Source organism: Stegostoma tigrinum, chromosome 31, assembly GCF_030684315.1.
Source record: "Stegostoma tigrinum isolate sSteTig4 chromosome 31, sSteTig4.hap1, whole genome shotgun sequence".
Lineage (NCBI taxonomy): Eukaryota > Metazoa > Chordata > Chondrichthyes > Orectolobiformes > Stegostomatidae > Stegostoma > Stegostoma tigrinum.
The window spans coordinates 16,562,743-16,587,085 of NC_081384.1; the positions used below are offsets into that span (position 1 = coordinate 16,562,743).

Sequence of the window (24,343 nt, forward strand, 5' to 3'; positions counted from 1 at the left end):
CCACGCCGCACCTCCATCTCCTACTTACTAACCTCATCCCACCTCCTTGACCTGTCCGTCTTCCCTGGACTGACCTATCCCCTCCCTACCTCCCCAACTATACTCTCCTCTCCACCTATCTTCTTTTCTCTCCATCTTCGGTCCGCCTCCCCCTCTCTCCCTATTTATTCCAGAACCCTCACACCATCCCCCTCTCTGATGAAGGGTCTAGGCCCGAAACGTCAGCTTTTGTGCTCCTGAGATGCTGCTGGGCCTGCTGTGTTCATCCAGCCTCACATTTTATTATCTTGGATTCTCCAGCATCTGCAGTTCCCATTATCACCACAAAATTCCATTTGCCTTCCTCATTTCCCACTGAACTTGGACTCCCAAACCCCTCTGTGCTGTAGCTTTCTGCAGTCTTTCACTACTTGAATAATATTCAAGTCTTCCAGCCAAACTGCATGGACTCCCATTTTAACACATTATGTTCCATCTGCCAAGTTTTTGCTCACTTGCTTAACTTGACTATTTCCCTCAATAGATTCTCAACAAATACCTTCCCATCTTCTATTTACATGTCATCTGCAAACTTGGCTCTGCTTCATTCACTTTCCTCATCTAAGTCATGAATTTGTATTGTAAATTTGTCAATAATGGAGAGTTTAACTGTCAGCAAATTAATGAGTTACACAAATGCAGAGGACTTTAATTTAATGTATGCTGTGCCTCTAAGTCAAATATCAATATTGAAATAGAATAAGTTAGAGACACATACAACATTTTAAGAAATTCAACTATTTTCCAATCAGTCCCTTTGCTCCCACAGTGGAGAGAGAGAGAGAGAGAGCACGAGAGCAACAGCGTTGTCTTTGATATTAATGTTCCACTATCCACTAAGGCACAAGACTTGAAACTTACAATCAATTCATTTAGAATAACACTAGTTTATAATTGCACTAATTAAATTAGTAAGACTACACCTTTGCTCATCTCAAGGACAATTTAAAGTCATGTACTTTTGTTCAGTTGGTTAATGTTTAATACAGTACTAAACTGTACAATTTAGGTGGATAATTATTTGGGCTGCTTGAAGAATGGAACTATTCAATTAATGTGAAAATGTATATGGGTTGCAAAACTGCTCACTTAAACAAGTGGCTCATGGAAGACGTGTGAAAAGTAAATTGAATTCAATAGGATGGTGAGGGGGGACTGACATTTCATCGTTTTTGCAAGTGATTAAGTTTGTCAATTTTATGGTATTTAAGTTTAAAACTGGCAGGGTGAAGTAAAAACAAATACTTCAAATATTTGGGATGCTTAGCATCATTATTAAAAAGAGAAAAACACCACTTTGTGAAGATTGAGAAGATAAAACATAAAATACTAAGTGATTTTGTTTCCCTAAATCACTTTTGCTGTTTACGAAAAGTTACACTGAAAAAAAGAGTTGTTCACAGATATTGAACATCCTGCACCATTGTTTGCAACCATTTTCTCTTCTAGTTATTGGCATTTTAGACTTTTAACTGTACAATTAACACCAGTGATGAGAAAATGAAATTGCAGTTTAATGTAATGTAACTGAAAACCAAAGAAAGCGGCAAGAGAGGCACTTGAGCAAAGTGAACTACATCCACCCCCTTCTCAAAGGCAATAAGGATGTACAAGACTAGTCTTGCGACCAAGCCCACATCTTTTGAATGACTTCAGAAAAAAAATACCTCATGGATAAAGTATACTTACGTTGCTTCCAAAATAAAATTGAACGGATTTATCTGCACTAGTACTCTCCAAAAATAAAGCTCAACTTCCTTGTGAAACTAGTTGCATATGCCAGTTACAGCCCTACACTGATCAAGAGCATGTACTGCCCTGTTGCTTCATTTAAAATTGATGAAAGCAGAGGCCAAGACGTTTAATTTAACAACAAAGCAGCCATTTTAAAAGTCAAAATGCAGCAAGAACCACAATTCTGTAACTCAAACGTAATTAATGTCGAACAGCACAGATGCACGTTTAAACATTATTTAAACAAAAATCATGATTTGAATACTCTCAAATACAATATGTTAAAAAGTATTTCTGAAATCCAAAACAGTATATGTGGGTCAGATTGAACAAGGTTCGGTATTGTATGAATCCTTATTGAGTTGTCTGCTTCTCTGGAGCCACAGGTTGCAGACCACTTGACTAAAAGCTTAAATAAGTTGTCACGTTTGGCTATGTTGATACAATGCAGTGTTTTGACAATAAAAACCAGGATATAGTCAACAAGCTAAATCATAGGGGCTTGCAACTGAATTTAGTGAAAATTAAATGGAATATTGTAAGTACATAGCATCTCCCCAAGTATACATAGTATTAAATCCTAAGTCACGTTTCCTCAGTGCAGAAACAATCATGTGGGGATAATTGAAAATTTTGACAAACCAAGTCCACGGAGGATTGCTAGGAAGGCTTTTGGTATGTGCCTGTAATGAAAGGTATTGACAAGAGCAAAATTAAATTGGAGAAGTCACTTTTGTGGATTCAATGCAAATGAATATAAACATAAATGGCAGGATAAAAGGAACTGGATAGGTCCTGACAATTTGTTTAATGTCTTCCACTTCCTGCTGGTTGAAAGAAATAAGCAAGGAAACTGCAGATGTTTTTATTAGAAATTTTTCGGAGCTGTTTATATTCTGTAATTATGACTTTCTATTGGAAAGTAGTACAACCATGTTTTCAATTTAAGGTTAGAGGGAGAAAGGAACACATAACCACAGACCTATAGGACTCACAACAGTTGTGGGGTAGTTATTGGAATCAGCCATCTGGGTGAGTAGTTAGGCATGTATCAGCTGTTACAAACATGTACAAAACAATAACTTACCTGCCTGAGGCACTCAGAAATTACGAAACACTCTATTAGGTGCTAGCTTGGGAGCGAACACTAAACCAGAGTAGGGCATCAAAACTCAAAATTCAATAATGCAAGGCACTGAATCAGACTTCTGCAGAGAGTAGGGGGAGGAAATGCATGGCTGTGATGCTTAAGGGAGGTTCACAGAAGGAAGGCACTTTGACTAGAGCAGCTGCTGACACTGCATAGGTTCAGTGTTTCAGCCTCCTTTCTTTAAAGTTCAGCGTAGTCACAAATGACCTGGAGAGTAATGAAGGACCAACCTTTTTTAGCCTTCCAGACAAGGAGTTTGAAGAATTACAAGTGAGCTGAAATCACATTAATAAAACTAATTGTATTCATTTTCTGATGTCTTTTCCAACTGTGGGCCATCCTAAAACACCTCATGGCCAATTAAATACATTTTGTAATCAGATTTTATGATGCAGAGAAATGCAATACCAATTTGTGTGTCATTAATGACCAGATAATTTGTATGTGGTGTTGTTCAGAGACAAATATTGCCCAAGATAACAAGAAAATTCCCAATAGCAAAATACTATTGATTCCGGAGATCTGAAATCCACTTCAAAAGACTCAAAACATTAGCTCAGTGATTGACAGACCTCAGTGTTTCTCCAGAATTTGCTTTAAGATTAATAAAACTAAAAGATCTACTACATGCACCTTACAGACATATGCAGAGCAGACTCTGGCTATGCATCTCATCCAAAAGACAGGGACAGTAATATCTGCAGATGCTGGAGTCAAAGATAACACAGTATGGAGCTGAAAGAACACAGCAGGCCAGACTGCATCATCAACTTTCCTGCTTTTCTGATGCTGCCTGCCCTGATGTGTTCCTCCAGCTCCACACTGTGTTAACTCATCCAAAAGACTGCCTCTTTGATAGTGCAGGGCACTCTCAGAACCTCCTGTTTCCACCTAAATCATGCACTATGGTCCATGTGGGATTTCAATTTTTGTCCTTCTAATGGGACAGGCATACCTACCAGTGAGCCACAGATCTAAACAAGCAAGTATGGTCTCATGAAACCAATTTACTTTGCATGATGGTCATTACCATCTTGGAGTGAATGCCTCACATGACACAGATCTATACATTTCTGAAAACCTTCAGTTCAATACCTGGAGATGACCGAGTTAATGGATCTGAGTAAAGGGTGACAATCATACATTACAGTCACTAACTGCTGGCTAAGAAATATAAGAACAGCCAAGTTCTTGTTCCAGCCTCTTTGTAGATATATTCTAATCAAACCTGTTTGGAGATGGAATCTGTACAGTATAGGAAGAGGCCATTTGGCCCATCAAGTCTGCACTGGCCCTTTGACAAGTACCCAGTGGATACCCCACCCCCAACACTCTATCCCTATAACCTTCCATTTGCCATGGATAATCCACTTAGGCTGAACATCCCCGGACAGTGCAGGGCAATTTAGCATGGCCAATCCACCCTAACCTTTGGACTGTGGGAAGAAACCAGAGCACCCAGTGCAAGCAAACCCACAATGACGTGGGCAGAATGTGCAAACAACACACACACACACCTAGACGCACACACACACACACACACACACACACACACACACACACACACACCTACACACACACACACACCTACACACACACAGTTTCCTTTGGCTGGAATCAAATCCATGTCCCTGGTCCTGTGAGGCAGTAACACTAACCACTATGCCACACCTCTAGTATTGGTGGAACTTGAACTTGGGCCTCCTGGCTCCAAGGTAGGGGCATGACAAAATACCATAACAGCCCTTGCAGCTGACCAGTAGTGCAAGGATTGTCAAGTGGGGAAACAATTTGTGTTCACTTAGAGAGGCCTCCATGCAAAGAAATTCACCAATCATCTCTAGGCTGGTATAAAGAACACATTGTAGGGTAAGAAATCAAGTCTGCTGGCATTGATAGGATGATATTTCTCCAGGCACCACAGGAAAGAAGAAATTGGGAAGGTGACAAACCTAAGCAACCCAATGATTGGCTTCAACATTACTCTTAGTATTTAATTGAACATTAAAAGAGTTTTCTACAGAAACTAGACTCCCTTTTTAAACAGACAAATGTAAATGGCTTAATGCTAATTCAGATAATTGATAAACTTGATTTTTACAAAAATAAAATTGGCTGCCAAAATATATGTCATTGCAATGAAGTTTTGCCAGGATTTCTTTTCATTGGAAAAGATCTGGAATTAATTGCAGCAAAAAACTATGCTGGCAAGTTATTGGTGTCCAAATGAAAAGTAGTTTAGGGGAACTGTCCTGATAAAGAATTTTTTTATCAAGTGGGACTTTTTTTTAATAATGTAATCAGCCAACATTAGAGATGGACTCATGTATGACACTCCAAGGAAGTACATAATAAGAAACGGAATTGTATTTTTAAAAGCCTTGTTAGTTTACACCAACAACTTGTCCCTCCTGTCCAAATACTTCCTGTTGTCCCCGACTGAAACAAAGACTCATTGTAACCTGAAACTAGCACTGGTTTTGTTTACCTTTCACCTGTATCAATGGACTTTGCAACATCACACTCCAGATTTAGACATGAGGATGTTGACATAGAATTACAAGTTAGCACTGTAAATAAGTGACCATCATCCATGCATCTGGAAGTCAAGAATTCAAAACTGGAGTTCAAAACACCAGTAACAATTTAAGCTACCTTGACAGTGAGGATATAACATGGAATTAAGATTGCTTCTATTGCACACCATAGAGCCTCAGTCTAGTCAAACGCACCACTTATAATTTGGCAAGTAATTGTGCTTCAGCTTCGAGTAAAATGATGGAACCAAGCCAAACAGACAATGCTTTTCTCTTTACAGGGATCAAGACAACAAAGCTCAATCAAAACTACCAGAGTGTACCATTTTGTTTAGAAGCAGACCAGACTGTAGACAATCTGCAAATGTACTACTGAACAAAGTTTAAAACCAACTCTTTCCCACAACTGCAATGGTTTGAATGCTGAATGTGAATACAAAATGAACGCCATCTACAAGTTAGAGGTAACAAGGTGTAGAGCTGGATGAACACAGCAAGCCAAGCAGCATCTGAGGAGCAGGAAGGCTGACATTTCCAGCCTCGACCCTTCTTCAGAAGATTTCTGTGTTCATCCAGCTCTACACCTTGTTATCTCAGATTCTCCAGCATCTGCAGTTCCTACTAGCTCTGATGCCATCTACAAGTTCACTGATGACACTAATGTAGTGGGACGGATATATAACAATGACGAGTTAAAATACAGAAGGGAGATAGAGGGCTTAAAGACCTGGTACAATGAAAATAATCTCTCTCTCAACATCGACAAAGCTTAAGAACTGATCATTGACATCAGAAAGAAAGGAGGAAAATACCCCCCCATCTACATCAATGGAACTGGGCTTGAGGCTAGAGAGAGTCAAGTTCCTCGGAATGACAGTAACCAACAACCTGGGTGTTTCACGTAGATGTGAGTCAAGAAAGCACAACAACACCTCTTCTTACTCAGGGAGCTCAGGAAAACTGGCATGTCCATAAAGACCCTCACCAACTTCTACAGATGCACCACTGAAAGCATACTGTCTGGGTGCATAACAGCCTGGAATGGCAACTGGTTGGCCCAGGACTGTAAGGAACTGCAGAAGGTGGTTACACAGCCCAGCCCATCATGGAGGCCAACCTTCCATCTGTGAACTCCATTTACATGGCTCACTACTGCAGAAAGGCTGCCAACATCATCAATGACCCATCATACCCGAGTAACAACCTCCTACAAGCTCTTCCATTGGGCAGAAGATACAGAAGCCTGAAGACATGCACGAGCAGGTTCAAGAACAGCTTGTTCCTGGCTGTTATTAGACTGATGATTGGACTCTCTAGCCTCAAATAACACTGATCTTGTGAATGTTGATCTCAGCTAGTGTATACCCTGTGCAATGCAACTTGTGTGCCTCTGTCTCAGTCTTTTTGACCTGTACACCCTTGCTTACTATGACCTGTTTGTACTGCTTGTAAACAAAGCTTTTCACTGTACTTTGGTACATGTGACAATAAATCAAAATCAACATTCACACGATATTGGAAACATTTTACACGAACAGGATGTGGCCAGTTTGGTTTAAATTTGGTTTACCAAATATCAGCTGCGTCATTTCATTCATTACGGACTGAATCAAAGAACACTGAAATTGGCACAGTGGACAACTGCACAAAAGATGTTTTTTGAACATAAATCACAACTGCATCATTCTTCATTGATTACAACTTGAGGACACAGAGAGAAAAATAAAAGCAAAGTCTACAACTTAGCTCCACTTTAGACAGATTGGGTTTTGCATAAAAACCAAAATTAAACCCAGGGCAGCAAGGTTGAACGTCAGTTCCATTTTAAATGCAAAGCATGTAACCTATACCTAAAGAATTTTTAAATCTCATCTATTCTGTTACAACATAATAAGATCCATTCTAAAACACCTCTACTTCCTGCCGTTAATATCAGCTTGCTTATAACTTGGAAGAAAGCTGAATTTGGACTGTTTCTTGTCCTTCATACTGGTCGTGCTAAAATAAAATTCATTTAATTCTTATGTAGTTCATCACATGTCTTAGACATCTGAGGGAGATGTCACCAGCCCAGAATGAGCTTGTGAAGACAGGGCTCTTAGAGGTCTGTATTTAAAAATCTACTATTTACTATTTACAGATAAGAACAAAGAAGTGTTCATTGCAAAAGAAATTGAACAGCCATTTTTTAAAAGAGCAAGTGGCATTATGGTGAAAGTTTGATTGTTTGTGGAGACACTATTCACAGTGCAGGATCTATTCTAGATCAGTATCCCAATGTATAAATAGTAGCACTGGCCTAAAACACAAGGTAAAATACTTGTTACCGCCTTTTTTTTTCTGCAAACTTGCATCTTTAACCATATGTAATGCTTATATGAACAAATCTGAGCAGAAACAATTCTGGTAGATTTGCTAAAATTATAAAGAGACAAGAATTTTAAAAAGAAATTAAAATGAAGGCACAGGCACAAGGTGAAAAGCGTTTAAGTAAGGTCCTCAAATCTGATATCCTCACAGAGTTGAGTCAAGGACAAATGATGGCTTTGATGAAGGGTCTAGGCCCGAAACGTCAGCTTTTGTGCTCCTGAGATGCTGCTTGGCCTGCTGTGTTCATCCAGCCTCACATTTTATTATCTTGGAATTCTCCAGCATCTGCAGTTCCCATTATCTCAAATGATGGCTTACTAGGTTTCTCTAACAAACAACAGAGCCATAAGAGTAGAAAGGCCCAGGTTCAATTCCCAATCTGAACACAATTGACTCATCTTTTTCTCTCCACCACCCCGCACACCTGCCCAACCCAATCCCATTCCAGGTTGCAGCAAAGCTACTAGAATAAGGAGAAACTTAGTGTGAAAAGCCGTCCAACAACCTACTGCTTACATTCTATGTTAGAGGATTAGGGTAGGAACAGGGTCAGCTGCAATACTCCCTGCACTGGAATAACCTATTTACTGTTACTATTAACACTCATGCATACAATTTTGTCCAAAATTTGTGGATAAGTAATTTGCAGTTCCTATTATCTCCTCGGATTGTTCAGTGTTTTGTATACTAATGCGAGGCCAAGCTTGAAGTGGTCAGGCAGTCAAATCAAACTGGACATAAAACTTTCTGGGTTCACCAAGGCTGCCCATCAGTAAAGTCCAATAAAGCGTATCTTGGCATTGTGTATTTTCAGTTCCAGAAAGCCGCGTGGACTTTGAATATTGGGAATTGGTAGTATTAGAATGAGTCTAGCTTGATATTAGAAGAGGTTTTACTGTCAAAAGTTGATCTGGTTATCACACAAGCATGTCTACAGTAATAATCATATTACCGGCCTCAAAATTGAGACAACCCCTTTAAAAAAGAAACAAATCAAGCAGGCAAGTGGTTTTTACACAGCACCAACCATGGAGTTAGGCATAGGCCAAAATTCTGCTTTATTGAAATGCCATCATTATCGACCATGCCACTGTAAAACACTTTGGGAAGACTGGACATTTTTCTTCTGGACTGTGAAAAGCAAGACAGGGTTATATTCTCAGAACAATTTTTGTGAACATTTTGGCTAGTCCAGATTATCATTGATTGTCAGTGCCCTAAGTATATGGTTTTGTTTTATGTCTCAATGCTTTCAGAGACTACATGCGTACAATATCATTATTACAACATAGCATATGTACCAAGAATGTAAAGATACTCCATCTATGTCAGATCACTTGAAGCATGTTACTATTAGCCCAGACATTTACATGCCTGAGGAATACAACTATCGGTACAGAATATTTGCAATAAAATGTTTGTTGGATTTTTCAATACCATGATATCCACACAGAATTTCTTATGTTACAGGAGCTAGAAAGCATTGTCACATCAAGTAAAACATAAAGTTGGAAGCAAACTCAGCAGTACAGCGGCTCAGTGGTTAGCACTGCTGCCTCATAGCACCAGGGACGTGGATTCAATTCTGCCCTGGAGCAATTGTGTGTGGAGCTTGTACGTTCTACCCATGTCTACGTGGGTTTCCTCCATGTGCCTGGGTTTTCTCCCACCATCCAAGGATGTGCAGGCGAGGTGGATTGGAAATACTAAATTGCCTGTAGTGTTCAGGAATCTGTAAATTAGGGGAATGGGCCTGAGTGGGTGCTCTGAGGGTCAGTGTGGGCTTTTTGTGCTGAAGGGCCTGTTTCAACGCTATAGGGATTCTATGAGGATGGCCAGATGGGGATAAGGAGGTGTAAAAGAAAATAGTGACTTTACTTACATTTCTGTTTAGAAAAAAGTAAGTTATTTAAAAATCAAACGGGTAAGAGTATCAAAATGCATTCTTCCTGATTTGACATGGAATTGTGGTAATTGATTAAATTGTTCAAGTCTCTAGTTGAGACTTTGGAGATTTAAAAAACCTACTAGAAAACTAGGCTATCGATACTGAAAACCTCGTGCTGCAAGAAAGAGTTAGCTGTGACCTTAAATGTAATCCATCTGGCTGTGCTTTTCAGTTTTTACTGACAACAAGTTATGTAACAACTCATCTTTGTAGCGAGAGGTACTGGTAAGCCTGTCAACCATTTATCACCAGTAAAACAAACTAATCACCATATATGGAAACACTTCCTGCTTATAATGACCTGTTGCAGCCAGCTCTTAACTGTTACAGATTACAACCAACCCATTCATAAAATGTGAAGGGCTGCCTGCTTTCACTTCATGGGCTAGTCATGAGGGAGGGGCATGTCACATGACAAATACCTCCTGATGAGAGGAAACAACTGATTGAGCAGATGTAGACTGGTTGCAGTTTTATAATTTGTGATGCATTTACATTGCAAGACGGCTGCAGGGTTCAATTGTTCAATGCTTGAAACAACTGTGTGTAGAAACTCATTTACTGATGCATTTTGTTTCTCTATTGTGGGCACATGCTGCCTTGTCTAAAAGCAATGCTCTTGACACAAAAATGTAGGCTCTATTACTTGGAGCAAATTTGGTGAACAGTTAGACTGAGGATAGCATTTTCCCACGATTATTTCTTGTAATGCAAGCTTTGCTGGCAAGACTTCCATTTATTGTCCATTCCTACATTTGAGTAGATAGTGGGAAGTTGTCTGTGACAAAGTGGGTTATGATGCTATTTCAAGGAGCATCTGAGAGTCGCAGGCAGGCCAGATCATGTAAGGACAGCGAATTTCTTCCCCAGTGTTTTTATGGCAACCCAACTATTTCAAGATTAGTAGTAATTTTAGTCCAGATTTATAACAACACAAAGCCCCCAAATGCTGTCGCGAGATTTGAAGTGATGTCCCTGGATCCTTAGTGCAGATCTCTAAGTTTCTGATTTAGTAACGTTGCCTCTGCCATCCTCAATTCTTTGGACATGATTATACTCCCCTGTTGCTTTATTTCCAATCCCCAAATTGTCCTTGATTTTCTCCTACCACCTCCACTATACATGACTATATCATGGGTCTGTTGTTGTGATAAGGGCAGCAGTTCTCAGGAGGAAAATGCAAAGGTTTGTTTTGTTCCCTGTGGGACCCGAATCCCTATTTCCTGAAGAGATGGGTTTCCAAACCACCAAAAGCCAAGGAGCAAGAAGAAAGATACTCACAGCTGTCACAATGATAATCCGGCACAAACTGCTCATCGCTGTCTGGCACCTGAGCTGGAAAAAAAGGAGGCAGATTTGAGAATTGTAAGCATGTTGCTCCTTTGCCCTTCACTCACCCAAATCCTCACCATTCTGCCAATCTAGATGGTGAGTGTATTTTGGAGAATTTCAGTACGATTGAGAGCTGGGCTGATAGTTGCTGTGATTCTTGTGGCTGCTTCTACATGTGTATTTTTCCCCAGTAGCCATTCTAAATTGGAGGCGATGAAAAATTATTTGGATGTGTAGATAACATTAAAACGGGACTCTACTATTTTTATACCCTCACACCTTCCAACAAGGATCATTCGAGATCAGGATGCAGGATGGTTTGTTGACTCACTATTGTGTCTCAGAGCAGATGGTTACAGAATTCTTGGCAGAAGTCAGCCAACAGCACACAGTTGGGTCTGTGCCGGGTTTATCTCATCTCCATGGTTTGGTAGGGCAATAAACGGTGCAGTTACTCACCGAATCATTGACTAAGTGCTGGATGATAGTCTTATAGAACATAGAAAAGTACAGGACAGGAACAGGCCCTTTGGCCCATGGTGTTGTGCTGAACATAACACAAAATTAAATAAATCTGTTCTGCCTGCCCCTGGTCCATATCCCTCCATTCCTTGCATATTCATCTGCTTATCTAAGCGTCCCATAAATGCCCCTATCATATCTGACTCCACCATCACCCCAGCAGCGCGTTCCACACTCCTACCACTCCCTGTTTTAAAAAAAACTTGCCCCACACATCTCCTTTGAACTTTTCCCCCTTCTCACCTTAAATACATGTGCCCTAGTACACGACATTTCAACTCTGGGCAAAAGACTCTGACTGTCAACTCTATCTATACATCTCATGAATTTAGACTTCTATCAAGTCTGCCAACAGTCCCCACCACTCCAGAGAAAACAACCGGAGTTTTTGTAGCCTCTCCCTACAGATCACACTATCTAATCCAGGCAGCGTCCTTAAAAACCTCTTGTGCACACTCTCCAAAGCCTCCCCATCTCCTTGTAACGTGGTGAATAGAATTGAACGCAATATTCTAAGTGTGGTCTAACCAAAGTCTTATAAGGCTCCAACATGACATCCTGACTCTTGTACTCCTTTCTCCAAAAAAAGGTAGGAATGCCAAATGCCTTCTTTTGTTGCTAAAAAAATCAAATTTACATCACAAACTACTGGAAATCATGTATACAGAAAAGCCAGGCTACTAATAAGTTTGCAACTTAAATTGCAGCTTGAGGTCAACTATTAAATGCATGATGCAAGCTCCAGGGCTTTTTTCCCCAGCGTAGAGATACTCCAGTAGGAAGTAGCAGTGATAGGCACACTGCACAGACTTTCTGACCAGGGCATCAGACTGTAAGAAGCTAAACACTTTAGACTCTATGGGATTCAAGAAGCATTTTTTTTAAATTGCGCAGTTGAGTTGAAAATGAATCCACAAACCAAGACTCCATTTCCACCTTCTATGTCATATACTTACATGCAGCCCTGGAATAAATGTTTATGATAAAAGAAAACTTTCTGTCATCCCATCGTGGAACTTTATATCACAAAAAGAGTCACCATTTATTCATACTTGCTGCAAAGTTCCCATTCAAAATGACAAGATACTGATTGCTAGCTGAAGTATGTAACCAATGGCACACATTAATGTTTGGATTCTCTGGCCATATATTGCTTGATCACCGCCACACCTACTCAGCACTGAAACTGCAACCTTTTATTTCCGAAGATTTGCAGATGCTCCTACGGCATGGCATAAAAAGACAGTCTGAAAGAGTGACTGTCTACAAATGGGTGGAGACTCCATTATATTCCACTCATTTTAATTAATATGGAGATCTGCCCTTAGATTTCAAAACATCTTGATATTCACTAAATAGAAATAGGGTGGATGAAATATCTGGACACTTGCATTACTAGTTGGGGTTATATGCAGTGAACAGCTCACCATATTTATGTGTATACACCCTACGATGCTCAGTTGCTGGAGAAGGAAAAAACATCAGCATTTCTGAAATATTGCTATTTTAGATTAACTAAAGCATTCGGTGGGTTTGAGGAAATCTTGTATTCAAAAGGTTGGCATGATTTTTTCTAAAATAAATTACAATGACTATGATATAACACCAAGGCTTGTTCAGCATCACACATTCTAACTTCCTTTTGTGAAGCCATAAGCCCTTTCTAATGGTCAAAACTTTATTCGTTAATGAGTGGAATCATCTATAAAAATTTGTCCACATTATAAATTAACAAAGTGATCTTTACGAAGAGTTTATAATGAAAATAGAGAAATGAAATTGCAATGAAATTGCAATACATTAGCAAATATTTGAACATTAATTGGTTGGTGAAAATATCTATTTAATAATAAAATTCATTCTTCTGTTGCACTTCAGCCAATGTAAAATCATATGTCTGACCAAAGATACACAGAAAACAAAATCTCCAGATGCAAATGAGAAAGATCAATTTTATACTTCACAGTCGCTTATAATTCAATCAATAAATTGAACATTGCGTAAATAAAAATGATTGAAAAAGACTTGGGGTGGAAAAATTTGGTCAGATTAAAGAAACCACACTGACAGTCAGAACTAAAATATTACAAATGTTTAAGTACAGGTCGACAAGCAATGGAGAAAATAAACAGCAGCTGTTTACATTAAGACCCTAGCCTCCAGCTATGGTTTCAAATGCCAAAGAATCCATGTATATCTAGCATTTTCTGTTCTCATATATGAAGGAATTTCCTACGGTATTACAAACAACATAATAAAACAAGATACCGAGATGTACATCTTTAAGTAGAAGCCAAGCACCAAAGGAGCACCACTAGGCAAGAATGGGGATCCAAGTATATACCTTTCTCCCCACTTTGGTGCTAAAAGCACTGACTCTTGTAGAGATGTATTTCCAAAGGTGCTGGCAAAAGGTGCTGGCAATTTCTTTTTTTAAGCGCCTCACCCATTCTGTATCTGGGAGCCAAACCAATGTGTATCCGCAAGCTATTTGACCATGAAGGGCACCAGTACCAAACCTGAACCGGTCTTCACCTGATGGCCGGGGCTGTTTGTCCAGCAGCAGTTCCTGGAAAGACGGACGTTCTCCCTACCTGGACACGAAGGCCGGGTGTCATCAGATTTTACGGCATAGGAGGAGGAGGAAAAGGAGGAGCAGGAGATCATTTGGTTCATTGGGCCCATGCAGACACTTTTGAAAGCCCGACCCACTTCGCCCACTCCCATGGCCTTCCCACACAGACATTTCTTTTAACTTGTCAACTGCAAGGTTGCAACTGGACACAGATTCAGAAGACTGGCTTACTTTATCGTGTCAAGGAGTCCGTCCCTATCCTTTGGCAAAGAGAATCAAAAATACTCAAGCACATGACTGAATGAATACACCACAGTCTTCTTCATCTTTGGCACAAGGTGGGCAAATGGGAGTTAAAAAAACACGTCATTAAACAAATAGCAAATTTATAAGACACCAGCAAAATCCATTGCATTCAACGACAGAATTGCAAAGGCAAAACCTGACCCAGCAACTTACTTTCTCCCCCTTTTCTACAAGTTTGTGATGCATCAAGTTTGGGCAATTCTTCCAGGGCCCAGATATATGGGAATAAACAGAAGGGACACCTCAGCTTGAAGTTATTAGGCCAGGAGTTAAGTTCCTTTTTTTTAAAGCGGGAGATCTCACGGATTGTCTGAACTTGTATTTGCTGTGGCGTTTGATGTTTTTACTTGCCTGACGGTTTCAAATTACAAATCCAGGCAAAGCAACAATAAAGAGGACACTTGTTTCTTCAAAACTCCAGACTGCTCAAGGCCCTTCCTTTAAAATAAAGTGAACTCATCGTTCTCTCACACCGCCACATCCCTCATCTCCCCACATACATTTGATGAACTTGTTTAGATACAAGCGGACACTTGCAGAATTTGTCTGCAGTTCCTGCGCACACAAATCAGAGTGCAGGGGATTTTTTTTTCTTTTAAGCACGCATCAACTTGCATCTTGCAGGAAAGGGACACAGGTTTAATTCACGTGTTTTCCACAAGTGTGACCATCCGTTTATTCAACAGAATCCCCTTCTCAACGCCACCCCCCCCCCCCGTACACCACCCCCCCCCCTTTTCAGTGAAAAAAAATCCTCATATGTTTCCCATTAATCTTCAACAGTGTCGATGTTTTGAAATCGGTGACGTTAAAATCTTGGCATCGTGAAAAGTCATTTAGGAGATGCGAAAAAGATTAAAGTGAAATGAGCTGTCAGTTTCAGAGACCTTTGTGCAATTACTTTTAATTTATTTCAGTCGAGTGCTTCTGTAGCCAAGAGGTTTAATTAATTTTTGAAGTTTTGCTGTGAACTCCCAAAATGTTTTCTGACGGGCGCTCGTAGGAAACACGGCAGCTTTGGGAAAGAAGGAAAAACATTGCACATTGGCAAGTAGAAGAAAGAAAATTTAAAAAGTGAGACATTTAGGCAAAAGAGAACAAAAATGTTCACAAGTGTCAGACTTTAGCTCCACTAGAACTGGGAAGATCTAAAAGTCCCCACTACACCCACCCCCCAAGTATTATTTTAAACTCACCTTCTGCAAGCCAAGTTTCTTGAAGTTGGCTTAAATCCTGGAAGAGATCTGAAACAGGAGAAAAAAAATTAAATAAGGAATTAGCAGGAACATGCTCTAAAGTGCACCTTCTCCCAAATTTGTTATTGGAAGGAACAAAACTCAGTATCTATGCCAAAAGGCAGCGCCTCGGAGATAGCTGTTACCTTCAGAATCCTGAGTTAGTTCTTTGGGAATATATCTTTTCTTTCTGGCAATCACTGCCCGCCCGAAGCTCCCAGCGTCGTGCACTTTCTGCAGATTAAAACAAACACCAAGTGTTTTTAGCCGCTCTCAGAGCCTTTACCTGGCATCCAGCATTTACTGGTACAACTCGCGGATTTAAATAGTTAACATCCTCCCCACACTTCCGTCCTCCGGTCAGCGCCGGTGGACTCGGGTTAGTTACCGACTCTTTGGTTCCATCAATTTACAGCTTTCTATCATTTCGCGATGATTTTACAAACTTAAACCTGCGCCCCCCCGCCCCACCACCCCAGATGCACGCGCGAGCGTACCCACATCCATTCAACAAAGATCGAAAAAGGAAAACACTTCATGTTTAAAAAGAAAAAACAATTCAACTTTCTTAACTCCACTGTTGCGAAAAGTCAATGCAGCACTAAATTTCTCAGAAATCACTACTCACATTTGAAAATGTGTAAGGCACTTGCTGATCTAAGTAACCATCCATCCTGTGTTTCCCTTGTTAACCGTTTATGAGCATTTAGACTGGATTTGACATCAAGCTCGATCAGCCTGCAGAGATTGAGAGTGGGGGTGCAGAGATCATGAATGAACGAGCGAAGCATGCATAAATAATAAGCTTCATTCACAAAAAAGTCCAACACAGACAGCCTGCAGGCAATGAACGGCTGCTCTCTCCCTCAAAAACACACAGTCTCTTAAAGCGAGGATGTGCCCACTTAAAGAGGAAACATTTTCCACCCTTTGCTCGAAAAATACGGCGAAATAACACTGGAGATCTCATCTTAAACCAGACAGGTAAAGCAATCTAATGGAAGTCATCAATTAAAAATTAAAAACACGCTCTTCTAGTGTGTGTTACAGACAATTAAATCCTTGTGAAGTGTCCTTGTTGAGGAATGGAAGTAGCCAGTTTGAACACAGGAAGCTCCGCGATATGATAATAACCAGTTAAATTTGTCTTTTGGAATATTGTGTGATGGATGAATATGGATCTGGACACAAGGGATAAACTCCCTTCCCCTTCTTTGAAACAGTGTATTGGAATCGTTTACATCTACCTGAGAAGGTGGACTCGAATATAACACTATCTCTATTAGATAAATGGTATATCAAGATTAATAATAATTTGCCACTGCTGTATTCCTCAATACTGCGCTTGTATGCCAGTTCCAACTATTGCGCTCGTCACCGGAGTTTGCAGGTGTTGTTAACCTTTCTTTAAAAAAAGTATAAAGGGCACTTTTTTTTACAATTTATAAGGCCATTCAAAGGATCAGAGAATGCTAACAATGTGGAGGCAGGCTGCTCGGCCCATCGCGTTACCACTAACCCCCTGAAGAGCATCCCACCCGGACCCTTTCCCCGTAACCCTGCATTTCCCATGGTCAACCCGCCCAGCCTGCGCATCCCCTGACACTATGGGCAATTCCCCATGGCCAATTCACCTAACCTGCACATGTTTGGGCTGTGGGAGGAAACCGCGGAAGAAACCCAGCAGACAAAGAGAAAATTCAACAGAACGTTTTCTAGGTAGAACATGGAAATATCCACGGATGACGTTACAGTAAAGTCAAAGCAACATACTGCAGCAACTAAATGCAGTGGTAACGCACTTGCTGTTTCAGATCATTGACTCATAGGATGTCCCATCAGGACATCAAATGAAGGACTACTCCCAGTGTCCTGCACAACATGTAACTCTCAACGCGCACTTACAAACATTTTAACTGGCAATTTACTTATTTGCTGTTTATGAGATCATGCTGTATGAAAGTTTGCTATCATTTTCCTGCAAAGCTACAATGGCCACACTTCAAAATTTGAAACACTGGAAGACCGCCTGGTTATGTGAAATGTATGATGTAAATATAAATTAATTAGCTTTTGTTAGCACAGATGCAGACAATGGCTGAAGATGTACTTGAAACATCAACTTGGCTGCTGTCTACATATATATGACGTGGAGATGCTGGTGCTGGACTGGGCTGGACAATGTCAGAAGTCACACGACCCCGGGGACTGGTGGAACGAAGGGACCAAGGAGCGGGTCCTCGAAAGCTTGTGATTTTAAGTAAACACGTCGTGTGACTTCTGACTCAGTCTCTACATGGATACCATCTGATCCGTACAGCACTGGTAGCATTTTCTATTTTGATTTTAGAGCCTGCAGTTGAGTCACTGTTTTAATATTTTAATATCTTAATTTGGCAAATTAACCGCTCCCAAAATGGTTAATCGTGCACTTGAAAATTAATTCTCCTAAAGGCAGTTTATCAAAAAGTTTAAGTTCAATTTTATTTCTGTGAAGAGTGGGTGGAAACATGAAACTCATAATACTAGTATCATGGATTCACTGCATTTGGAGAGATTAATTTAGAGAAATGGAACAATGGCAACAAACATAGACTCAAATTTGCCTCAGTAAGGGTGAAGTGAATTAAGCAGGTGAGAGGGATGACAGCAGTATATATTGATTTGTTCCTGTATGGATAAAATTTCAAGGGTGGACATGTTAACAATAGACCAGTTCATATCAGATGTTTGGATTGAGTATCAGTAGTTTACTTCTGAGAGTTATTTCTGAAACAAGCACTTTCTCTGTCCCAATTGTACAATATTCATGTGACAAAGTATCTACATATTGCCAGTGGGCAATCTTTTTGAAACCAACTTGTCTTGCGATACTTTTTGTCAGTTCTGATTGTGCAATCTTTGACATAGAACATAGAACAGTACAGCACAGAACAGGCCCTTCAGCCCACAATGTTGTGCCGACCATTGATCCTCATGTATGCACCCTCAAATTTCTGTGACCATATACATGTCCAGCAGTCTCTTAAATGACCCCAATGACCTTGCTTCCACAACTGCTGCTGGCAATGCATTCCATGCTCTCACAACTCTCTGCGTAAAGAACCTGCCTCTGACATCCCCTCTATACTTTCCACCAACCAGCTTAAAACTATGACCCCTCGTGCTAGCCATTTCTGCCCTGGGAAATAGTCTCTGGCTATCAACTCTATCTATGCCTCTCATTATCTTGTATACCTCAATTAGGTCCCCTCTCCTCCTCCTTTTCTCCAATGAAAAGAGACCAAGCTCAGTCAACCTCTCTTCATAAGATAAGCCCTCCAGTCCAGGCAGCATCCTGGTAAACCTCCTCTGAACCCTCTCCAAAGCATCCACATCTTTCCTATAATAGGGCGCCCAGAACTGGACGCAGTATTCCAAGTGCGGTCTAACCAAAGTTTTATAGAGCTGCAACAAGATCTCACGACTCTTAAACTCAATCCCCCTGTTAATGAAAGCCAAAACACCATATGCTTTCTTAACAACCCTGTCCACTTGGGTGGCCATTTTAAGGGATCTTACATCATGTCCATTTTTGAAGTTAAATGCAAAATGTGTCCCCCACTTCATCATATTCGTAACAGACAGCTTCCATATTAAACTCACCAAACATTGACAAAGCTGCCACATACTCATGAAAAACTGATTAAGCTCCCATAGAATAAAATTTGTAGTATTAATAAATACACTGCAAAAATCAATGCTTTTCTGAAAAATAAAATTAGCAATGAATATCCCTGCCTTCTGGGTACTTCCTATTTTAATCAATTGCAAAATCCTGTTGTGCATCCTTTATATTCATTCAAGGCAAAATTGTTTTCTGGAATTCATTGCTCCAGAGATTTGTGAAGGATTGATCATAACATTTAAAATGGAGGTTGATAGATTTTTGAACTATCAGGGAGTTGAGGGCTATTATCAGCTGCACAAAAAAGGATTTGAAACCTGCAGGAGATCATTCATGATCTTGTTGAATGGCTTGGGGACACTTGAGGGGCTGAATGGCTTATGCCTGTTTCTAATTCTTATGTTCTTATGTGTAAACAGGGAATAAAGGAGCATCTACTTATTACACAAACAGAACAATCAGAACTTGCGTTTATATAGCACTTTCACAATTTCCAAATGTCCCAAAGAACTCCACGCTCAAATGATAACAAAGTGTAGAGCTGGATGAACACAGCAGGCCGAGCAGCATCAGAGGAGCAGAAAAGCTGATGTTTTGGGCCTAGACTCTTAACCAGAAAAATTTTTCTGAAAAAGGGTCTAGGCCCGAAACATTAACCTTCCTGCTCCTCTGATGCTGCTTGGCCTGCTTTGTTCATCCAGCTCTACACCTTGTTATCTCAGATTCTCCAGCATGTTGAGTTCCTACCATCTCTGACACAACTAATAATGAGATAATGACCAGATAATCTGCTGTGTGATGTTGATCCAGGTATAAAGATTTGCCTGTACAACAGGGAGATCAACCCTGCTGTTTCTATCAAATTATGCCATGGATTCTTCTACATCTGCCTAAGGAGCAGATCCAAAAGATATCTCATCAAAAAGATTGCACCTTCAGTGCTGCACTGCCTAACCTCCAATCAACCTTGATTAGGTGCTCAACTCTCTAAAGTCTGGTAAATACGCAACCTCTTGCATCAAGATGACTGTGTTTCCTACTTGAGCCATAACTGATAAACATACTTATATATAGCATATCACAGAAAGCTGGACATTAGGTCTGATTGTAACAGGGACAGATAATAATAATTTATCATATTACAAATGAATCATTATGGGCATGAAATCATATTTTGTGCCTGGTTATCAAATACTGTATTGATACCACAATTTCAAAGAATTTCATGTGTTTATATTGAATATTAAAAATAGCAATCATTCTGATGCACTTCACAGAGCCAAAGCAAGGCCCCAAGCAATAAGTGTGAAATACCCGGGAAAGCTAGCTTAAACTGGGGAAAAAGCAGAAGGTTTTGAGAAGGTTAGGAATGCGTTTTTTTGGGGGTGGAGCAATCTATGGTTCCGACTGCAGGGCAGTTGAAGTCTGAGTCTGAACATAAAGCAAAGTGATTGGCAGACATCTGAAGTCAGAAGATCAAAAGATGATAGGTAAAGTTGCAGAAATAGGTGGCAGCAACATGGAATTCTGCTTTGCATGGGCTGGGACTTTGTGCAATGTAGAGTGGAAACAAATGAGCAGAAACAGTGAAAGAATAAAATGTAGAAAGTGGAAAAGATCTTGGTTGGGGAGGTACTGTAGGACAAAGAGAGATATTATTGTAGCATAAAAATACATTTTCTGTCGATTTCTACATATTAGTATAGGTTGTTATTACCAATGTGATATTATTTAATTTACTTTCATATTATATGAACTATATTTCAACAACCTTCTGCGGTGATTAACAGCTTTAAATGTCCTTACTGAATGACTCAATGCAGTAGAGTCTACAAGTGGTCTTAAATTGATTGAGTGCTTTTAAAAGCACCTTTTAGTATAAATGAATCTGATCATTGAAGTGAGGTGAACATGGAAACTTTTAGAATTTCTGTTTGAGTGGTTGTCATTTGGCATTACTTGTTGGTAACATTATGTGCCAGCAGAATATTGTTTACCAGAGCATTGCACAACCATTATAGAGTTTTTTTTCAGATCACTGACTTGCTCTGTTCCTACTTGCTATGTGACTCACCTTTATGATGATTTTGGGCTGAAGCATTATGTGAAAAGAACAAAAATCAAGATACAGTAGGAGATGCCACTTTGCTGCTGCAACTAAATCCTTATATTGTGAGAACATTAGAGAAAATAAATTGAAAAGTTCCCATTCCCAGATCATGAATAGAAGCCATGTGGTGTCCAGAGTGTGAAATGCCCACTTACATTTTATTTATTCAGAGATTATTGGAGCAACAACAAATTTAAAAAATGAATAAATGGAGCCAGTAAAGCAGCAATAAAAACAACGGTCTTGAATGTATCAGAGATAGTAGGAACTGCAGATGCTGGAGAACCTGAGATAACAAGGTGCAGAGCTGGATGAGCACAGCAGGCCAAGCAGCATCAGAGGAGCAGGAAGGCTGACGTTTCGGGCTTAGATCCTTCTTCAGAAATCTTGAACACCTTGCTGACATTAATGAATATTAACAATGTTGTAAGATTTGCCTTTTTTTCAAACTGACTTATTTAAAATGAACAAGTTAATCTCATTATTGGAGTAACAGTGTATGGATGCATTAGCATTTATGTTTGGATACTATGTCCAGGATTGCAAATGCTAGATCTGATGATCAATTTGATTCGAGAGTCTTCACTATGGATACTTGGAAGGTACAAGATGACACTTGGAGCCAAATAATCTGCCATAGAGGAAGAAGTGTTTTCTGAAGGATATCCAGATATGGTGGTGTCATTTTCAATTTACCAGTAGAGATTAACGCTGACAGTGCAGAAGAAATACCACTTTTAGAAACCGCCAGAAAGATACATGCTTGTTAGAACACTTGCCTGACCCACAACACTAGTTTTATGCTCTGATGGTAAATTGAAAATTAACCGTAATATGTTTTCTGCAGGAAAAGCTAAACAAGATGTGAAAGCTGAAAATTATTTTAATGGAGGAATTTAATCAACCAAATGTGCGTTGAAATGCCCAAGTGGTTCCCTGTCAGAGGATGGTACATATAATATGTGATTGCATTGTGACCTAGTGTGTCAGAAAAGCCACAAGAGGCAGTGCACATCTTGTCTCGAAGTGATCTAACTAGAATTATATACAGGGAATAGAAATCATGACACCTGTGACACAGAAATGTCAAATTCAAAGTAAAGGAGAACTTCAGAAATAATTTCAAATGAACTGGGGATGTACCTTTTCCACACAGCCGTCTCACTGCAGAATGAAAAAATGCAATTGTAATCCACAAACTACAACAAGTTTAGTCAAAAGGATGAACACTTACATTTATATAGCACCTTTAATGTATTCAAATATGCCAAGGGACTTCACAGAGGCATTACTAAACAACATAGGTTGCTGAGTTGAATAAAGAGATGCTAGGTTAGTTGACCAATAGCTTTGTCAAGAGGAAAGTAACATAGAGATCCAGAGGGAATTCTAGAGCTCTGTACCCAGGCTACAGAAAGAATGATCACTAGCAACTAAAATTTGGGGATTCTCAGGAGACTGGAATGATATGAGTGAAGATTTCTTGGAGGGTGTGCGGCTGGAAGAGATTACAAAATGGTAGGGAGAGGTGAGGCCATTATAGGATCAACAAACCAAGACTTCCACTTTCTATGGTGTTTCAGCAAACCATGGCTTAAAGTTACTCAGCCCAGGGAGAAACATGACATGAGCCATTTCAATCAGTTTTTTTCATTGTTGGATACAAAACCTCCAATTGAGGAGCTTTACACGGGAGAATGGGTTTCTATGACACAATAGGATATATGTTAATTTTCAATGCACAAAATTAAAACCTGCAAACTATACTTGAATGCAGTGAAACCTCAATTGTATGTGTTCTAATTATCTGTTTTTCTAGATATCTGCATGATAGACTCTTTTGTGAGATTTAATCTTATTGTACGTTGCACTAAAATTAATATCCTCCTGTATGATAGCAACCCAATTTGCTTTGAGAGACTAAATTCAGTTGTTCTAATTTATTTTGTACTTGCCTTCATTGCTGTACATGAGATATTTCTGTGTTTCTGTATGACCAAAATCTAATGACATTCAATTATTGATCAGCTTCCATTAATGGAGGGTGGGGCACTTATTTATTATGGGAGATACCTTCAGGTAGCAACGCCAAAGAAACAGTGTCCCAGTATGTTTCCCAAATCCCATGGACCTTCTACAGTAATGGAATCCTATAACTTAGTAATCAGTTTTTTTTTATTATTTAATAGCTTCCCTTGCTGATGGTTTCTTTAATATTGTTATGCTAGCATAAAAGTTCTGAAGTGATTTATTTCAACGAAAGGATGAACAGAAGATCGTGAAATATACTTGTATGAAGAATGACCTTTAACCACTTGACAACATTCTTTGATCACCCACACCTTTAACCCTTCATATTTTCTATCTGTTTCTGAAATTAATCCAGCCTCTGGCTTCAGTCATACTTTCAGTCAACTTGCTGTTAACACCTTCAATGTGAAAGAACATTTCTTGATTGTCTTAAACATTTCCCTTCAATACCTTGAACTTGTGATCTTGCACCATGACACATCTGACAATGTTATTACACATTGATTTCATCCACTTCAGCTATCTATATCCTTTAACAGGATTCCATTTAAACTCAAATTCTTATAATCTATACAGATATTAAAATGCAACATTCACAGCACAATGCTATATCTTACCAATGGATTTTGCTTGAAGCCTAGCAAATCTGGTGATTCTGTTACAATAATTACTTCTGCAGTAAGATATATCAGCGCTGCTCACGTGAATTGTGTGTTAGGGCATTAAGGCACACCAAGACACCATGACCAGCAAAACACAAACACAACATACTGAGCTTCAGCCTCAG

The 24,343-nt window shown here is 39.7% G+C and overlaps 1 protein-coding gene across 5 annotated transcripts in view; it reads right to left on the reverse strand.

The window, feature by feature from the left end:
* Window positions 1-24,343, reverse strand: part of etv4 (ETS variant transcription factor 4) — a 107,233-nt gene that overhangs the window by 69,840 nt on the left and 13,050 nt on the right. For all 5 annotated transcript variants that reach the window (XM_048560847.2, XM_048560848.2, XM_048560845.2 and 2 more), the window contains 4 exons: window positions 16,377-16,486; window positions 15,895-15,982; window positions 15,710-15,757; window positions 11,060-11,113 (listed from right to left, as the gene is read on the reverse strand). In XM_048560847.2, coding sequence (XP_048416804.1) covers window positions 11,060-11,113; window positions 15,710-15,757; window positions 15,895-15,982; window positions 16,377-16,421 — 235 coding nt within the window. In that variant the 5' untranslated portion in view covers window positions 16,422-16,486. The remainder of the gene's footprint in view (window positions 1-11,059; window positions 11,114-15,709; window positions 15,758-15,894; window positions 15,983-16,376; window positions 16,487-24,343) is intronic.